The following is a 17,311-nucleotide window of genomic DNA, read 5'->3' on the forward strand; positions in this document are numbered from 1 at the left end:
GGAGGAACAAAGAGTGGAGTGGGCCAATGTAGATAGGTGAGTTTTGAGGTTAATCACTCAGACATCAACTTGGAGTTGGGAGTTGGATTGTCAAACAACTTCACTTGATCCCATATGCACTCAACTTTTCGTCAACAATCCCATTTTATGTTATCTAATTTTCCTACATTTATATTTCCCCACACGCTACAAGTGTCACTATGCTTCTTGTATTTTTGGGATGAAAATTGTGACGTGGAATGATCCAATTCGACCCTGATATTGTGGTTCGTTTTGTAAATTATGTGCAAATATTTCTGGACATAAAAACAGAGTCTTGATTTAGAATCAAGTGAAAAATATATTCTTACGTAATTTACAAAATAAATCAACATTGAAACATTGAAAAATGAAAAATAAATCAGCATGCATTTCATTCATATTTTAGTAATATTTCTGAAAGCTGAATCACCAAAAAATAACATTACAAAAGACTTACCTTTTATAAACACCATGTAATTACTAGCGTTTGGAAATTAAAAAGAATAACCACAATTTAGGATGACAAAAAAAAGCGTCCCTAAGTTAATATCAAATTATATTAATTTTTTTATTTTTTTAGAATTCTTCTATTTGTGTCTCCTAATTTTAGTTGAGACATCAATAATAAGGATGATTTATGAACTGGGAAGAGACTCATTATTTGGAGGCTTGGAGCATGGACTAAAGGATGGTGCCCGGAATTTCCTTTCTCACCGAGCCAAATATGAGGACTTACTTAAAGCTAGAAGATGGACGGAGTATAATCACAGAAGCAACTCTGATAAACATAAAGGTGCAATATAGCTCGTCCTGCCTCCTAGTTAGTTGGTTGATGTTTATTTAGTTTTTGTTTTCTTTGTTCTGCTTCGGGGGTGCATTTCCTTTGCTTACTTGCTTTTCCTGGTTTGAGATTTTTTTGTTGCTTGTTTTCTTGGGCTAGTTTGTTGATACTGAACTTTGGTTCCTTTGTTCACCGATCTCTAAGCGGTTTGAGCCTTTTCTCTCGTATAAAAAAAAGAACGATCTATGAAGCCGTTGGTGGTATAATTAAACACACAAATTATCATCCCTTAATTGCATTAAAAGTGTCATTATCTGCTTTTTGTTGTAGCTTAAGATCATTTCTCGGTGAATGGAAGGAGTAGAATATAAGAGAAGAATCTCAATTATCACGGTTGATAACTATAATCGCAACCACAATTAATTATATCCTCAAAATTTTATTTAATTACTTATTATCACGAGACCACAAAACATTCATAAACACCACATTTGATTAATCATTAGCACATGTATTACAAGAATTAAAATTCAAAATTAGCTAATTAACATTTTTCGATAAATCATTGGCATGTGTAGTATAATATTCCAGTAATAATCTCTGACTAGTAGTATTAAATTATTATCTCTCCTCTCTCTATATCAGCCTTGATTGTCGATCACTTAGTTATGATACTGTTTATAGCAAAATCTTGTACATTTTCACCAAAATCTTATGTTAATAGAAAACTATGAAGATTTTGGAAACAAGTTCCAACAAATTAACATATATATAAAATATTGCATAAATATTGTATTATTATCATGTGTTATATATCTAACACATCCTATTCGATGAAACGTTTCCCTCAATTAATAGGTCAATATTCACTTACTTCATGCAAATATATACTAGTAATATTTTTTATCAATAAGTTCTCATTTATACAACGTTCTTGAACAGGTACTAAAAATGAGTTATTCGCCTCTTAAAAACTTTATATAGATGAGATAGGATCATCACCAAGTTAATGTGAGACAAAATTTAATAGTTTTAACAACAGGTTTATCGGCTCCTTCAACTTGTTCGACGAGGATCGTACCACATAAAATTATACTCCCTCCATTCCAAGGTAAGTGAGCATAAACTTTTCAGTAAAGTGGAAAGTGAATAGAGTAAGAGGGTTAATAAAGTAGAGAGAAAAATAAGAGAGAAAATACCAAAAAAGGAAATGACTCATTTATCTTGAGACGGATGGAGCATTTGCTTCATAATCCAACATGATGACCCACACGCAAATATTGAAGAACTTTTAAGAAAAAATAATAGTAAAAAAATAAACTTAGCTAGATACATAATATATTTATTAAAGAATTAAGTAGAAGAAATGTCCCCTCCCAACCCTACACATGTTTCCTTATGTTAAGACAGGTTAATAAATAACGAATGTGGAGTAGGGGGAGTTGTCTGAGGCACCTAATTATTAGGGTTACTATTTTAGTCAGTGTTTATTTTATCAGATTAACTTAGACAGCAATTAGATATGCCCCAACAAATGATCTAATTATTACTACTATTTACATACCCAGAAATGCTTAATAGATTCCGGAGAACCATTTACGGACAAAATTATCGTGAAATAATCAAGAAGTGTTGGAAACGTATACTCTAATTTACATGCATGTATTTTTTTAATGAGACCGTCTTTTATGATCATATACATTAACCAGCTAGCTCGATCTGAGTTTGAATGGCATCACTCCTAACCAAAACTTTATCGTTGGTTCGTCAACGTCAGTCGATTTGAACATCCACTTAATTTCACTCAATCTTTATCCGAATTATGGCTAGATATCAGTCATGTTCGGATCTATAGGTTGTTTTGTATTTGCATATATGTCAACACTAGATAGGTAAGCAAATCATGTTCACTTACAAATGTGTGAATGACCAAACTCATGGGGCCAATCCCATGTTCCTCGTATACAAAATACAACAAATTGGGATTGAAATTTAATTCCGTTTTAGGAGATTGATATGGACATAGATATTTAAGCTGTGGAAGAAAGTTGGTTTATGTGTAACAAATTAGTCCATTGGTGAAAATATTCCACATTTATGACGAATCACCGACACATCCAAATAAGATAAGAAACTTGCCTTAATTGATTTATTGGCCCATTATAATGTCATATATTGAAGATTCCTATAAAATTTCACATCTAACACAACTAGCTAGGGGTCATCAGAGAACCCTTAGTTAGAATTACCGAATCCAATGAAATCGAATTATTAAATTTCGTTAGGATTGGAACAGATTTCTCTTATCCTCCAAAATGGATTTTCGGTTTAAATTGGTTTATTAAAACTAAAGAAATATGAAGTTTTTATTGTGTTAATATGTATAGTACAATTTTGTTTGAATCTTGTAACAATTTTAAGTATTTCTACAATAATATAAAAACATTCCCGAGTTTTTCAATTTTTGAAATTTGTATAGTACAATTTTGTTTGAATCTTGTAACAATTTTAAGTATTTCTACAATAATATAAAAACATTCCCGAGTTTTTCAATTTTTGAAATTTGTATAGTACAATTTTGTTTGAATCTTGTAACAATTTTAAGTATTTCTACAATAATATAAAAACATTCCCGAGTTTTTCAATTTTTGAAATTTGAAATTTATTTTATAATGCTATATACCTACAAACGCAGGTTTTCTTTTCCAAAAGATGAAAGACAGTTTCACCCTCCAAAAAGTGTGAATAAAATTTATGTAAATTACTAGAATAAATTTTGCAGCGAAGCCAAAAGTTTAACCATTACTCCAAATTTATTTCGAGACGATATTCAGACAAAATTTTAACATAAAAATAGCAATTATACATCACAATTGATGTGTCAATAAAATAAGAAAATACAACATGCTCTTAACTTAGCCAACTATTGGTGTGTTTATGATCTATGCTGAGAGACTGTAACACCACTTCTTGAAAATCCTGCTTGTTTTTTCTCTCTAAACTCATAACCCAAGGAACCTCTTCTCCAGCAGAAAGCAAGAGAAATACAAAATCTAACTGTCAAAACGAAGATGGTGAAGAGTATACACATTTGAAATATTACGCCATACCAGTAAAGTGGGCGTCGGCCTCAGTCGAAAAGAAAAATCAATCTCAGATATAAGACGTAACCGATCACCCTTCAACATTGATTCCCTACCTCAATCATCTCTGAAAGCGGAAATCTCTGAGAAATGTTGGCTGGTGTGCAAACTATTGGATGGCAAGATCCTTGAGTGAATCCAACTTCCCATTGGAAGACACGGTTGGATTTCCATTTTCAGATGGCTTGTGACTTTGGTGGTACGAGGAGTTTGAGACAGCGGAGCTGCAACGACCCTCAAAGTACGTTGAGTGGGGGAAGTACTCAGCACAACGAGCTTTCCATCCTGGAAAGAGATTTTGATTTCAGATGATGTGTTACTTGGCAATATCGTACTTTCATTCATGCAATGTTTAAAACTAGATAAAAGTACATCCAAGCAAAGCTATTTCCTTTCCATCTAACAATCATTCAATTTTATGACGAAGTGAAATGGATAAAGTAAAAAGACTCACTTGAAGCAGCATTGTGGTCGTCCAAAATCGATCCTAGGAGTTCGTGGACTGCAATGCAATCCTTTAGCCTCCAAACTCTGTTTGGCCCAACCGCTCCATTTCTGCGAGGAATATGTGTTATACTCAGTGTTACAAGAACATCTATTATATTAAGGAGAGCTGGTAAAGTTTAATAGTATCATACGAGGAAGATAGGTCGCCTGATGACTCTTCTATCAAGTTAATAGCCTCTTGCTTCTTGTGTGGTTCCAAAACAAAAATCATTTCGGCTACAGCAGCTCTGTGCCTCAAGGAATCTGGAAAGTAAACGACTCAAATATAAATACTATAGTTGAATAGTTTGTAATTAAATATCTATACACATACAAAAGTATTACCTCTATGCTTCTCTAGGAACACAGAGTTTGCCTCGGTGAGAGATTTCTCATGCAACTGACTGATAAAAAAGGAGGTAGTATTTACACATAGAACCAACCAGATTGAATAAAGGCTAAAAAAGTAAGCATACCGAAATTGAATCCTCCCCTTTTCCTGGAGAATGTAGGTGGGGGGGGGGGGGGAAGGAAAAACAGAGACAGTAGGGAAAAGATATTCAAGAGCACCTGAATGCTGGACGCTCAGCTTCTAGCACACCCCAGATAAGTTTTTCTGCATCAGTTACTGGAGATGGCATGGATGACACTTTATGAAAGAACTTTATCTGCAGGACACGAAATATAAGGCAAAAGTAAAAAAACTTGTACGAAGTAGAAATAGTGATGTTGCTACACTTATGCATTACAGTGGTGAATTAAGGTTTACTGATTAATCATACCAAACAACGATGTACATCCGGATCATCGATATCCAACCGCACTAGATGCTTAACTGCCTGTAAAAAATAGAATAAGGGAGTCATTCTTTAGAAAATAGAATTCAAAACGCCACAAAACAGTTCCAGAAGAATATGAGAAAAATATCATCCGTCATGAGGTTGACATTTCCCAAAAGAAATACCAACTTATGGTTGTCCCTCCAAAAAAATCAACTGACAAAACAAAGGAAAGATGTGGATCTATCTCCAGCTATTAATTTAGCAAAAATTTATGAGGATTGGAGATAGAGAACAACAGTAGAAGAAAACTGTATTTAATAAAGCATTAAGTTGCATAAGAACTTGCCTGCAATGCAAGTAAGATTTTCTTCTTTCTCATGTTAACTTCAAAAGAAAACAAGTGCGTTTGCAAGGAGTCAGAAGAATGCTTCTGGAGAAGTTTCAAGTACTTTGTAGCTTCCACCAAAGGATCTTCAACCTTCAAGTACAAATTAAATCATCAAATGTAGTTATATTAAATATTCTCTTGTCTGGAAGTAAATGAAAGACAGCATCAGTAACTTAGGTGGAGAACATAAAGAATCCTCCAAGCAACAGGGTTTACAGTGCAAACAATAAAACCAAATGCCCAAACAGAAATGTAATAAGTACCTGCAGTAACTTCTCTCCATGTGGATCAGGATCTACTGGCTTAACTTGCTTTTTTCCAGATTTTTGAACTGCAGTAGCATTTGATTCTTCCTTCACTTCTGCTTCCTGCACAGTGCAACCATTTTAGTGTAAAGCTATCTGAAATAAATTGTGTTGTCACAATAAGCTTTGATGAAAAAGTTTGTTTACTTTCTTAGCGCGGGCTTCAGCCTTCCTCTGCTTTTGCCTCAATTTCTTTTTCTGAGAAGGAGCCATCTTTGACATCTCTTCGTCTTCTTCTGCAGATGACTTTGGAGGGGAATCGTACAACTTCAAGTAGCATCTGTGTATCAGATTAAATAAGTTAAGGCAGAACCAGGAAAAAAAAAGATCAAATTTTGCATGCTAGCAAACAAGCTTGCACCATCCGTTCCAATCAAATCCCAAGTAACGGCGATAAATTTTCTACTATATATTCTAAAGCGGCAATACCTTATCACTCCTTCAGCTGCTTTGCGAAAATAAGGATGAGAATGAAGACGGTCTTGAAACTTCAGCATATCAAGGTAAGGCCGAAGAGTCATTTTTCTTAAGCAGTATGAGTGGAAGTCAAACTGATCTTCTGTAATGTCGGCATAATGCTTTTCTACAGCCAGGAATTTCTTCAAGGCTCGCCCCAGGTCCCCCTGACGCAGATAACTTTCTCCAGACTGTAGTTCATACCTACATAAGATATTCATAGCAAAATTGATCCATTAAAATATGGTATGCTTTGGTCATGCTTACTAATTAAATAACTCGACAAGATACACACCACATGCACTGCATATCATGGAGATTATTGTGCTGCTCTCCATCTTTTGTGAATAATACCGCTGTCTTTTCAGCCAATGCAACCTGGAGTTGTAATATAACACATAAGCACAAGTACATCAACAAAAAAAATCTGATTTTAGTAACATACAGAGAGAGGATTATATAATAGCACCAAACCTGATCTGCTTGCAACATACGTTTGACACATTCACTGTTCACATAGCGATCAGCAAGATCCATGCATCTAGCTTCATCAGCCAAAGCAGCAGCTGCTACTGGATCACCAACATGCTTTAAGATCCGGCTCTGAAGGGTGAATTACCAGTAAAATATGTTTAGCTTTTGCAATAATTGATAACTGGCCCTCTTAAGATATGATGCACAAATCACAGTGGCAACATGGGACCAAAAAAATAGTTATACATATAAAAATGCAGATATTATGCCAATTTGTGAAATAAGCATATAATGCATATTCAAAACTACTAAGAGCGCAGGTAAACATACATGCAGCAAATATACAGAGCAGACATTAATCCGGCTGAATGGTCTTATCAAGAGCAGGTGATTAATTAACTTACTGGAGACCTATTGAATATCAAGGAGGACTAATTGTGTTCTGATTGGACAAGGCATCACAGCCCACAGACATAAATGCTAAGATATCCCAGCAATAAAGTAATAAAACAGTCTCTCGCCCAAAAAATATACAATTAAAATATAAATAAAAATTGGAAATATTGGTATGGAATCCAACCCAACACCAGACATAAACTTTGGCTTCTTCAGAATGTGGGGATAAGGAAAGCAAAAATCCACCTCAACTCACACCATTGCCACTCATAGTGTGTTGATACGGTCAACACATTTCAAAAAACCCAACAAAACTAGGGTGCACCAACTCATTGGAAAATGAATACCATCACTATCTCTTTCATTCATCATCACAGAACCAATAAAATATAAATAATAATAATAATAAAGACGATTTTACTCACTATAGCATTCTTATTGAAATCAATTATGAATAATGTGATTGAAGGATGATTTCATGGAAGAGCATTAACTATTCGATCCAAGATGAGGTGATAACACTAGATAAACAAGCATAAGGAGTAGTAGTTGAGACTTAAGATTGTCTAGAAAAATATAGACTTGGTTATCAAATCATAAATTTGCTTTAACAAATTCTTAAGAAAGTATTTCGTTAAGGGAACAAGAAGTTTGAGGAGGTCAAGAATTTAAGTATATCGTATTACCTTAACTGAGTATAAATCAATGACCGTTGGAGTGTGTTCAATGGCCTCTTCAATTTTCTTGAGAGCAACATCATACTGACAGCGCCTATCATAATGCTGTATATTGGAAAATTATTAACACAACCAAAATACCAAGCTAATAAATATCAGGGAGCCTAGAAAAAAAGAGGCTAGTTGCAAACCTGAGCCAAATAAAACAGAATCCACATAAGTGTTGACGGAGGCTCCTTGTCCACCCTGAAGATGGCAAAATAAAATTACTACTAAAACATCTAGAAATAGAAATATCAACAGCTGAAAATTTATAGTAAAATGCAGTGTTGATCAAAATTATCTTGTTATATTCATCTGATTTAACTTATATTATACACTAGGTCAACATTCACAAGCAAAAATTGTTGAATCGTTATGACACATAGATGAAGCTTTTGAGAACTGTCATATGAAACATATGTCAGGCACAAAAATCAGTTAACATAATTCAAACTAGCTTTTCTTCTTTTAGGTATAAGTCATGAGGCTATATTATAACCAATTAAAGCAACTAGGGTGGGTAGAAGCTGTGCAAAAAGTAAATAATGTTCAGAAATCTAGATATTTAAACTCTAGATTGATCGCACAGAAAGTAGGGGATTAAAACCCATCTGATCACATAGGGACTTAAAGTATTGAGATATATGTGTGTATAACTGTACAGTGTACATATGTACAATTTTAAAGAAAAAGATCCCCTTTAAGTAACATAACGTATATAAGATAAATGTAAGTTAAATGACCTCCCAGGATATGCACCAGTTGTCTTGATGGCATTCTCCAGCTCAGTAATTAACTGCTCCAAAATATCAGCCTATACAAGAGAAGTACAGTGACTTTATGCACTATGGAGGACAAATCATTCCTAAAACCTAAGAAAACAGTCATAACACCATAAAAACACTAACCTTTCCAGGATGGTCGTACAAAGGAGAAAGGTCTGAAAATAGAGAAGGAACTCCCTGGATATATGTATCAAAAATTCAAAGCAGGTCATGCACTGAAATTTCAGCAAAGTAGAAATTAATTATGTGGTTAAAAATGGGTACCTTCGTCAGAAAAGGGCGGACATAACTTTCAGCAGCTGAACGGAATCTTTCATCACTCAGAAAATCAAGGGGAATTCTCTGTTATAATAAGTTCAGAAACAAAAGTAAAGCATCAGGTGGTGTGTTGCACACAGATACATTAACAATGATTGTGGACTAAAAATTATTAAGGCACGTTGTGGACAATACAAAATCATTGGTGGAGCACAATATAATGTGAATGCATGACTAATATGCAAACATCAAGATTTTATGAAGAAATATCCAGTGAAATAATGCATAACTCGATCGCTTAAAATATACTTGTATTGCATGAGTTGGCATAGGGTGACTTCTAGACCTGGGCATGAAAGAATGAAATAATCATTTGGAAAGTGATTATTTTTATTGCTCGGTATGAATATGACTCAGCACAGTAGACAAAAAAAGTACTTTAGACAGTTTTTATGTTCCAAGCAGAGGTGAGATAAAATAGTTCCATCACCTTGACAGCAGAAGACCTTGTAAGTTGCTTGCTGAGTGATGCATAGAGGGATTCCAACCGGGCAATTTCATCAGAAGAATATTGACCATTTGCTGAATACAGCCCCATACACCTTTGAAGGCCTTTATGATACCTATAATTGGAAAATATCAATTTAATAGTTGTGTAGAACTTAATACATCAAATTAAAACACCACTCAATCGAATCTTCCCTATAGACAGGCTAAGAAAATTACATGTTTCAAAGAACCACAAAATTCTTTTAAATTAGTAGAAAAAGGACTGTTATATCACTACTTTAGTTCTTTGAAATCAAATTTTATTTATTCCTTATAAGATTCGGGCACAACACTAATTCCAAAATGTCTCTCCTGCATAACATTTGAATCAAGAATGCATAATTAGATTGCAATACAGATTTATATATCACAGGAATCTTGCAATCACAAGATCAAAGCTTGAACTCTGGATTTTCCATTACAAATTGAGGTACAGATGTTACACACCCCGATCACAAAAAAAAGAGACATGTTTATTACTAAAAAAATCCTATTTCTTACCAAGGTAATAAATAACCAACCACAAGCTAAGAAACTTAAGGATGTGGAAAGGCAAAACTCCATATATTCTGAAACCAAGTTTCTTGGAAAATAAAAGGATCATTTCTCATTTCACATGCTGTAAGTAGGAACAGGATGGAAATTACACAACTTTCAAACAAAAAAAATAACCAAATTCTGATACCCATAATTGTCAGGATTCTCGGATAGCAGTTTCATGTATAATTCTTCCCCTTCACTGAAACGGCCAAGCTTTTCAAGCAGAGAAGCCTCTTGCTCCTTGTAAGATAATGTATCAACCTTCATCCCAAAAAAACATAATTACAAAAGTCCAAAAGAAAAATTATTCATTAAACAATGGAACCTATAACCACACTCACTATCTTGTGTTCTTTCTTGTGCAACTCATCAAGAGCCCTCTCAAGCAATCCACATTCTTCCAGTAAACAAATCTGAAAGAAAATGTTACAGAGAGAAGTGTTAATTATAGATGACATGACAAAACATTGCGCCATCATATAGAGGTACAACCATAATCAGAATTAGTCAGTGAAGTGTACAATAATGTCAGCATGTGACAAGAATATAGTTATTCCTGACAATCTCACACACTACAATTAAAGCTAGTGAGTCATTACCTTGTACAAAAGCATTTCGCCATGCTCAATACGTTCATTGTCAGGAGGGTAATCATCCTCCAAAGTCCCTTCATATGCTTGAAGAATATCAACTGCCTTTGGTCCACTGATAAAAGTAATAATATGTGCAAAATGAGACATAATCAGTAAACTTCAGAACAACATAATAGCATCTTAATGAACATACTTGGAGTTTAGATGCTGGGAAACAGCAAATCCAATCCAATTCATCCGATGATTTGGTTTCAAGGTGAGTAATTGTTGGCGTGTCTCGACAAAACCTTCCAAGTCACGCATTTGAGCCTGCGAAACAGTTTTTTTATGGATATAGTATAGGACATCATTAGTAAGACATGCTTATCCTTAAGTCAAAGGAGTAGAGAGTAAGATACTAATAGGTGACAATGTAATTTCAGAATTCGGCATACAACAACTATATTTTATTACTTGTTGAGCTTAGGTCCAAGGTATGAAAGACCATAAACATCATATGAATATCTGTCAGAATAAGCAAGTACAAAATAACATGCCTGTAAAAGAGAAAGATCTCTGAGTATTTCAATGTTATCGGGATCAATTCTTAGTGCATTGCGGTAACACTTAATTGCTTCCCTGTATTCTCTGTCAGACCTATATAGAAGACCATAAACGTGCCAGCAAACATGACTCTTAAGGTCATTCTGCAAAAATAAAAAATAAAAATTAGGACAGTAGATAACAATAAAAAGTAAGTGAGGCAGGAGTTAATAGTAGGGGCCTAGGTAGTAAGAAACTCAGGGATTAACCTTCAATCCAAGTCTGACAAGTTCATATGCCTCAGACTTTCGGTCCATGCAATTCAATGTCAGCCCTTTCATTGATAAGGTTTCTGTCATCCATAAGAGCAATCGAAGGGAAAAAATCAGAAGAATGTAAGAAAAATCCAGTACATGATCCTGACAGATATCCAGAAATAAGATTGAAAGAGAGAATTAAAATTCTCTTCACATAATAAAGAAAGTAGGTACAATATCATCAGAATCATATTTGCAAAATCAATCAGAATTTGAACATTGCTAAAGAAGCAAATTATACTGCAACCCATGGCGAAAAGGTTAAAAACAGCAATAGAGATGATGTACTCGTAGCATAAGTCCTGAAGCAGAAATTTCAGAGATTATGACTCACAGCACAAATCCACTCTACAAAATTAGGGGATTAGGTCCAGCAGCGCCACAAGCAGTGCAGAAGCTAACACTAAAATAGAAAGTATAAACCAAATACCGGATAAACTTTTACAAACCTCCATGATCAGGGAACTTCTTCAAGATGGCATCAGCAGCCTTTAAACCTTTTTTGTATTGTTTTGTTTCATATGATTTCTGCAAAGACAAAACACAAAGCTTTCTCAACAATCACAATACACTCTACTAACAACAAAAGCATTGTGATCACTATCGAATCAGCCTCACACATACATGAAATCAAATGACACATGCATAAGACAAATATAAATGCTCATAAAATCATCATAGTGGATACATTAGGTTAATTATACTTAAAAGTCAAGCTTCTACAAAAACATGACAAGTGATATAAAATTGACAGAGATTATGCGATGCCCCATTTGATTATGCAGCACCGGTTTCTGAGAACACAACCAGAGTACATGTAGCTGCCGCAAACTACCTAGAGCCGAAGACGCATGTACCAGGTATCTATTGGACTAAAATTAAGAATAGTTTGTTCAAACGTCCCCCCGAATAAGGTATTTTTTAGCATTAACAAACTGTGATCTTGCTAATATACAATAAGATACCAAAAGGGATCAATACACATTATTTTTATTCAGTCAGGCGTCATTCTGCATGCTTAAATGGCAAAGAAATTACTCGAAATCACAAATGCAATTCCGCACGCTCAAAATAGAATTCATAGAAACACATAAGTTCAACACAATTAATCGAAATAAGATAGAGCAACATCAGAAACAGCCCAGCCCAGCCCAGCCACAGCTGCAGCAATCGACAAAAAATCTAGGGTTTTACATGACGCCATATCGCAAGTCTAATTACTGAAATCAACGAATATATTTAGCAAAAGGAAAGTAAAAAGGACTCTTCAAGAGTCAGAAGCACTCACGACGATGAGCTTAAAGAGGTTAGCCTCTTTTGCAGGAAGCGAAGCGCCCATTGCAGCAAGCACACTGAACGCCGCCCAATAGCGCGAGATTGATTAATTTCAAGGGTTTTCGCGAAGTTTAGAGAGGTAGAGAGAGTGTGATAAATGCGTCGAGAAGAGAGAGAGAGAGAGAGAGAGATGAGGGTGGCGTTTATCTGCTGCAACCCTACAACTGAGAAGAAAGAGTTAACACATAGTTGCAGTCAAGGGCTTTTCCGTCATTGCACATCACGGGATTTTCCTTTTTTCTTTTTTATTGCATCCATTTAATATTTTCTTTTAGAAAAATCAATATATTAATTATTTATGGCTTTTATTTAATTATTATTATTATTATTATTATTATTATTATAATCTCGTGGTACTTGAAACAGATCCCAAACTAAATCCTCTTTCTTGATTGTTATTGGTGGTTTGCGGCAAAAGATTTTTTTTCTTATATTATCACAAAAATACAATTTTGATTACACAATCTCCATTGGAGCCATTGAAAACTTTTTATTAAAATAAACCATCACTATATTGGGCCATATATTTTCTTACATAAATTATATGATCATTCAATGTTGAATTTTAAAGAAAATGACATATTATTAAAAATCCACAAGCATGTCATCATTTTTTCTTTCTCATACTTAAATAACTCAACTGAACCCTTGCTAACAATTCACACACTGTTATTTAGAGAGAAGAAGCAATGGAGTTAAAAGCTTGGTCTATTTCATCTTCTGTCATCTCGATCGTTGCATCGCTGTCGCAAGAGTCATTTCCACCAGCTTTATCGTTCTTTCTACCTTTCCTGCAGTCGTGATTCTGTGGCTTTGTCACGCTTGGTGTATCATCGTGCTCCATATTCAGAAACTCGAGCTCGTATATCTGTTTGCAGGCCATGACTTCTCTACAAAGGTCTTCCTTGCTGGGAGCGCTGCATGTGGCATCAACCTGTGCCAGCTGCTCGACTACACGAGGAAGGCAGCCCCATTGTTCTGTTATATGTTGGACGCCCTAAAGATGAAAATGCCAGCAAACGGAAACATTTCAATCAGAGTCCAGACACGTAAACTACAAACAGAAATTATCATTTTCATTAAGCACCAGCCGATTCAATACATATCTGCAGTCATAGCATCATTTGTGGATTTGACCAAAACTGTAAAGAAAATAAAAGATAACTTCGACATACTAGGAGCAACTGTTTATAACTAAGTAAGAAACTGATTATGCAAAGAACTGTGTGATGCTCATGCCACAGCATATCTTTGCAAGACAAATGAACACAAAAACTATATGTAACAAGGATATTCAATACAGTATTTTAGAAACTTTTCAAAGATTAGCACACTTAAAAAAATTGTTCTGTTTGTCAATAATTCTATGAAAATCCCATTGCAATTCTCTGCTGCAATGATAGATATAGATGTGCAATAACTGTACAGAAACCAGTTGTATTCCGAGGTTCAAAAAAATGAAAAGAGCCAAAAAGATCAAATAACCATTTTTTCCAGAATCAAGTGCACAGGTTCACTGCCAAGGCCCAAGGGGTACATATATATAATGGAGAAAATAAAATAACCAACCAAAAAGCGGTACCTGTCCTTGCTTGAGAGCATCTATAGCATCTTGTAAACAAGTCAGAATACCTTCGGCAGCTATCTTTTTTATCTCACTTGGACCTGGCTGCATAGTTAAGTTGCGTATTATTTTAAGCAAACAAATCTTGAGTTGGATTTACAAAAAGTAAGCTAACTTTTAGCATGATATATTGATCCATAAATCCTTACGATGTGTTGATAACATATGCAACAAACAAAATAGCTTCAAAAACCATATGGTGATACATAGTTTTGTCCAACATTTTATTTTTGAGATTCCTTCACAATACGACTTTTAGTTACTGTAAGGGCAGGAAGAGTTAAAACTTAAGAAGAAAGTAATCCAGAAGTTATTTCAATAATTTGTCGTAAATCATCTCATCTTCAACAAATTATTCTTCAGGCTGGAAGCAAGTTATAAAGCTCAATACAATACAATTAAGAGGTACTAAGAGATGGCATTTTACTTTCTCTTCTTGGCTCTCCAGCCATGATACTGTTCTTTTGAGATCCTCAGCAGCCCACTTCTTTGCTTTTGCGGGAGAAAAGCTTCCTTTCATCTGGTAAATGTATCAGGACAAAAAATCAAGAACAAGACAGAAATGTGAATGAAACATTGAAACATCAACTACTTATAAATTTATACAAACTGAAGTTGTTACAAATGGGAGATAAATATTTCCACCCCATCTTTTGTTTGACTTTTTGAATTGGAACAAAAATTTTTGTGTCTCAGTTTAAGAAATAATTTTTCATAGGAGGTAATTGGGGATTCTGAAGAATGAACAACAGTACTTACTCCAAATTGGAGAACAAAGAGCGATAGTGAGCAGCAGCAATTTTATCCCATACAGAAATGGAAACATTATAAATACCTTAGAAGTGCCAGTAGCCTTCTTTGAATGTCCGCCAGTTTCTTTTTGATTTGAAGGTTTAGAGGATGAAGATGGGTCTACATCTGAAAGTAACATATGACATTTAGTTGGGTAAAAAACCTCAAGGGTTGAGATCTGTCCTATTACAAGTATACATGTGAGAAATAAAGATGCAATTAGCGAACAAAACTGCACATTTGAATATCCCATATCAACCCACTAAAACAAACATAATGGGCTGTATAGTTCCCATTTATTCAAATGACACACATCGACAATACTATAGCAAATGGGGTACAACGTGGCCATTACAGTTACTGGAAAACTATCAAATGGGTGGTAAACATAATAAATACTACTATTAATATTATTGTTATTACGTAGACCTTTTCTAGCTTCATGGGAAATTCTTTGCCTCCTCCACGGTTTGCCAGCATGCAGTAGGAATGGCTCAATATCCACAAGTTTTCTTTGGCTGTAACACTCTGATATCCAGTCCTAACCAAGATTAATAATTGTCACCATTGAAACATGAAGAAGAACGAAGAAAGGATGACTGAATAATCATCCTAAGCATTCAGCATTCAACATAACCACTTGATATCCATAACTTCAAGCAATTTGAGGAATTCACAGACTACAATTACAAGAACATTCTCAAACAAACCAACAAGTGACCACTCAAGAATTACTCAATAATAAGTATCAGGGAACTATGTCTATATTCACAAGAGCTGAAATACTTACATGACTGGGTTAATAACTTAATTTCACAATCAATCAACCAGTATAGTGAGCCGCATCCACACTATAACTGCAAACAGTTATTGCTTGATACAGAAAGTGTCAAACCTTGGTTATAACAGTTCCACCATCAGCTTGAACTTGCCTAAACTTTGGAGTGCTGGAAAATGCACACACTAAAAGGGTGCAGTTTGAGTTCCAATCAGGCTGATACTCAGCCCCCATCTCCAGCATCTGCGATCTCAAAACGCCACGCTCCGGATTCACAAACCCGGACAGCACAAATGTCACCCCTTCCTACAAACATGACCATGAAGTAATTACTAAAATCAAATTCTAAGTATATAAAAAACCAGAATAAAACACACACAATTTGAAAATCAGATCACAATAATACCATCAGCATTGAGAAATCAGAGGCACCCGAGCCCGTAGCATCGGCAGTTTCACCGCTTTGGTCCTTCTTAGACTTCCCACGATTTGTTAGTTGTTTCGAATTTTCACTTTCATCATTTTCCTCTTCCCTTGAGCTCATCCACGACGGCAAATTCCTTTTTCTTGAGTTTGATTCCGACATTATAATGTCTGCCCAAAAAACCCCTCCCTCTATTCAATCAGTGCACCACTTCAATTTAGAATCTACAAATAAGAAAATTCAGATAATCTTCAATCACAAAAACTGTGAATTATCACTTCTAATTTCTTGAATTCGGAATCACAATTAAAAACCAGGTGATCATATCCTAACAGCAGCTAACTCGAATTACAGTAATCAAACTGGCATGCACGATGAGTAAAATCATGGGGATTTTGTGATTAAATAAAGACTACCAACGCTAAAATAATCAAAATGCAAATAATACAAGTAAATAAATCATCAGAAGGCGTGCCGTGCCTACTACCTCAACAGTAATACTTCGCCATTGACGGAAACTAAACAGCTTCTACCGCCCCTTTTTCCTTTTGCATTAACAAGCTCAAAATGTGAAGGAATCAAGGCTCTGTGTTTCTCACAACGCGAATTTCTTTTTTTTTTTAAATAAACTGTATTTATTTTATATGGGCTTAATCCCAATTGGGTCACAGGTCTATAACTAACATTGGCCCAAAATAAATTCTCCTTTATTTAGCCTAAATTTAAATTATCTACACTAAATAAACTCGACCAACCAAACTCTTGTTAATAAAAATTCATTTCGTTTTATTAATTTTAAACGATCGTGAATTATGTAGTTACAAACAAATATAGAAACCGTGT

At 34.8% G+C, this 17,311-nt stretch overlaps 2 protein-coding genes across 3 annotated transcripts; both read right to left on the reverse strand.

Annotated features, from left to right (window-relative positions):
* Positions 1-3,631: 3,631 nt before the first annotated feature.
* Positions 3,632-13,006, reverse strand: LOC125204168 (N-terminal acetyltransferase A complex auxiliary subunit NAA15). The gene is made up of 26 exons (XM_048102740.1): positions 12,804-13,006; positions 11,965-12,043; positions 11,468-11,550; positions 11,213-11,362; positions 10,870-10,985; positions 10,683-10,788; positions 10,425-10,496; positions 10,229-10,344; positions 9,485-9,617; positions 9,001-9,078; positions 8,860-8,913; positions 8,695-8,765; positions 8,101-8,155; positions 7,919-8,014; positions 6,837-6,965; positions 6,658-6,740; positions 6,336-6,566; positions 6,054-6,186; positions 5,865-5,969; positions 5,560-5,691; positions 5,214-5,270; positions 5,002-5,099; positions 4,777-4,835; positions 4,584-4,695; positions 4,400-4,500; positions 3,632-4,230 (listed from the first exon to the last, which is right to left on the reverse strand). Exons 1-26 carry the CDS (start codon positions 12,852-12,854, stop codon positions 4,055-4,057), a joined length of 2,676 nt encoding a protein of 891 aa, XP_047958697.1. The 5' UTR covers positions 12,855-13,006; the 3' UTR covers positions 3,632-4,054.
* A 446-nt stretch (positions 13,007-13,452) lies between these two features.
* On the reverse strand, positions 13,453-17,092 carry LOC125204169 (DNA-repair protein XRCC1). 2 transcript variants are annotated; one of them, XM_048102741.1, is made up of 8 exons: positions 16,956-17,092; positions 16,451-16,692; positions 16,162-16,350; positions 15,696-15,807; positions 15,310-15,392; positions 14,902-14,994; positions 14,433-14,519; positions 13,453-13,847 (listed from the first exon to the last, which is right to left on the reverse strand). In XM_048102741.1, exons 2-8 carry the CDS (start codon positions 16,628-16,630, stop codon positions 13,524-13,526), a joined length of 1,068 nt encoding a protein of 355 aa, XP_047958698.1. In that variant the 5' UTR covers positions 16,631-16,692; positions 16,956-17,092; the 3' UTR covers positions 13,453-13,523. The 2 variants fall into 2 exon arrangements, with proteins under 2 accessions (XP_047958698.1, XP_047958699.1); XM_048102742.1 differs by having other exon boundaries at positions 16,451-16,638; positions 16,956-17,056.
* Between the last annotated feature and the right edge of the window lie 219 nt (positions 17,093-17,311).

The sequence above is a fragment of the Salvia hispanica genome, chromosome 2, assembly GCF_023119035.1.
Source record: "Salvia hispanica cultivar TCC Black 2014 chromosome 2, UniMelb_Shisp_WGS_1.0, whole genome shotgun sequence".
Taxonomy (NCBI): Eukaryota; Viridiplantae; Streptophyta; class Magnoliopsida; order Lamiales; family Lamiaceae; genus Salvia; species Salvia hispanica.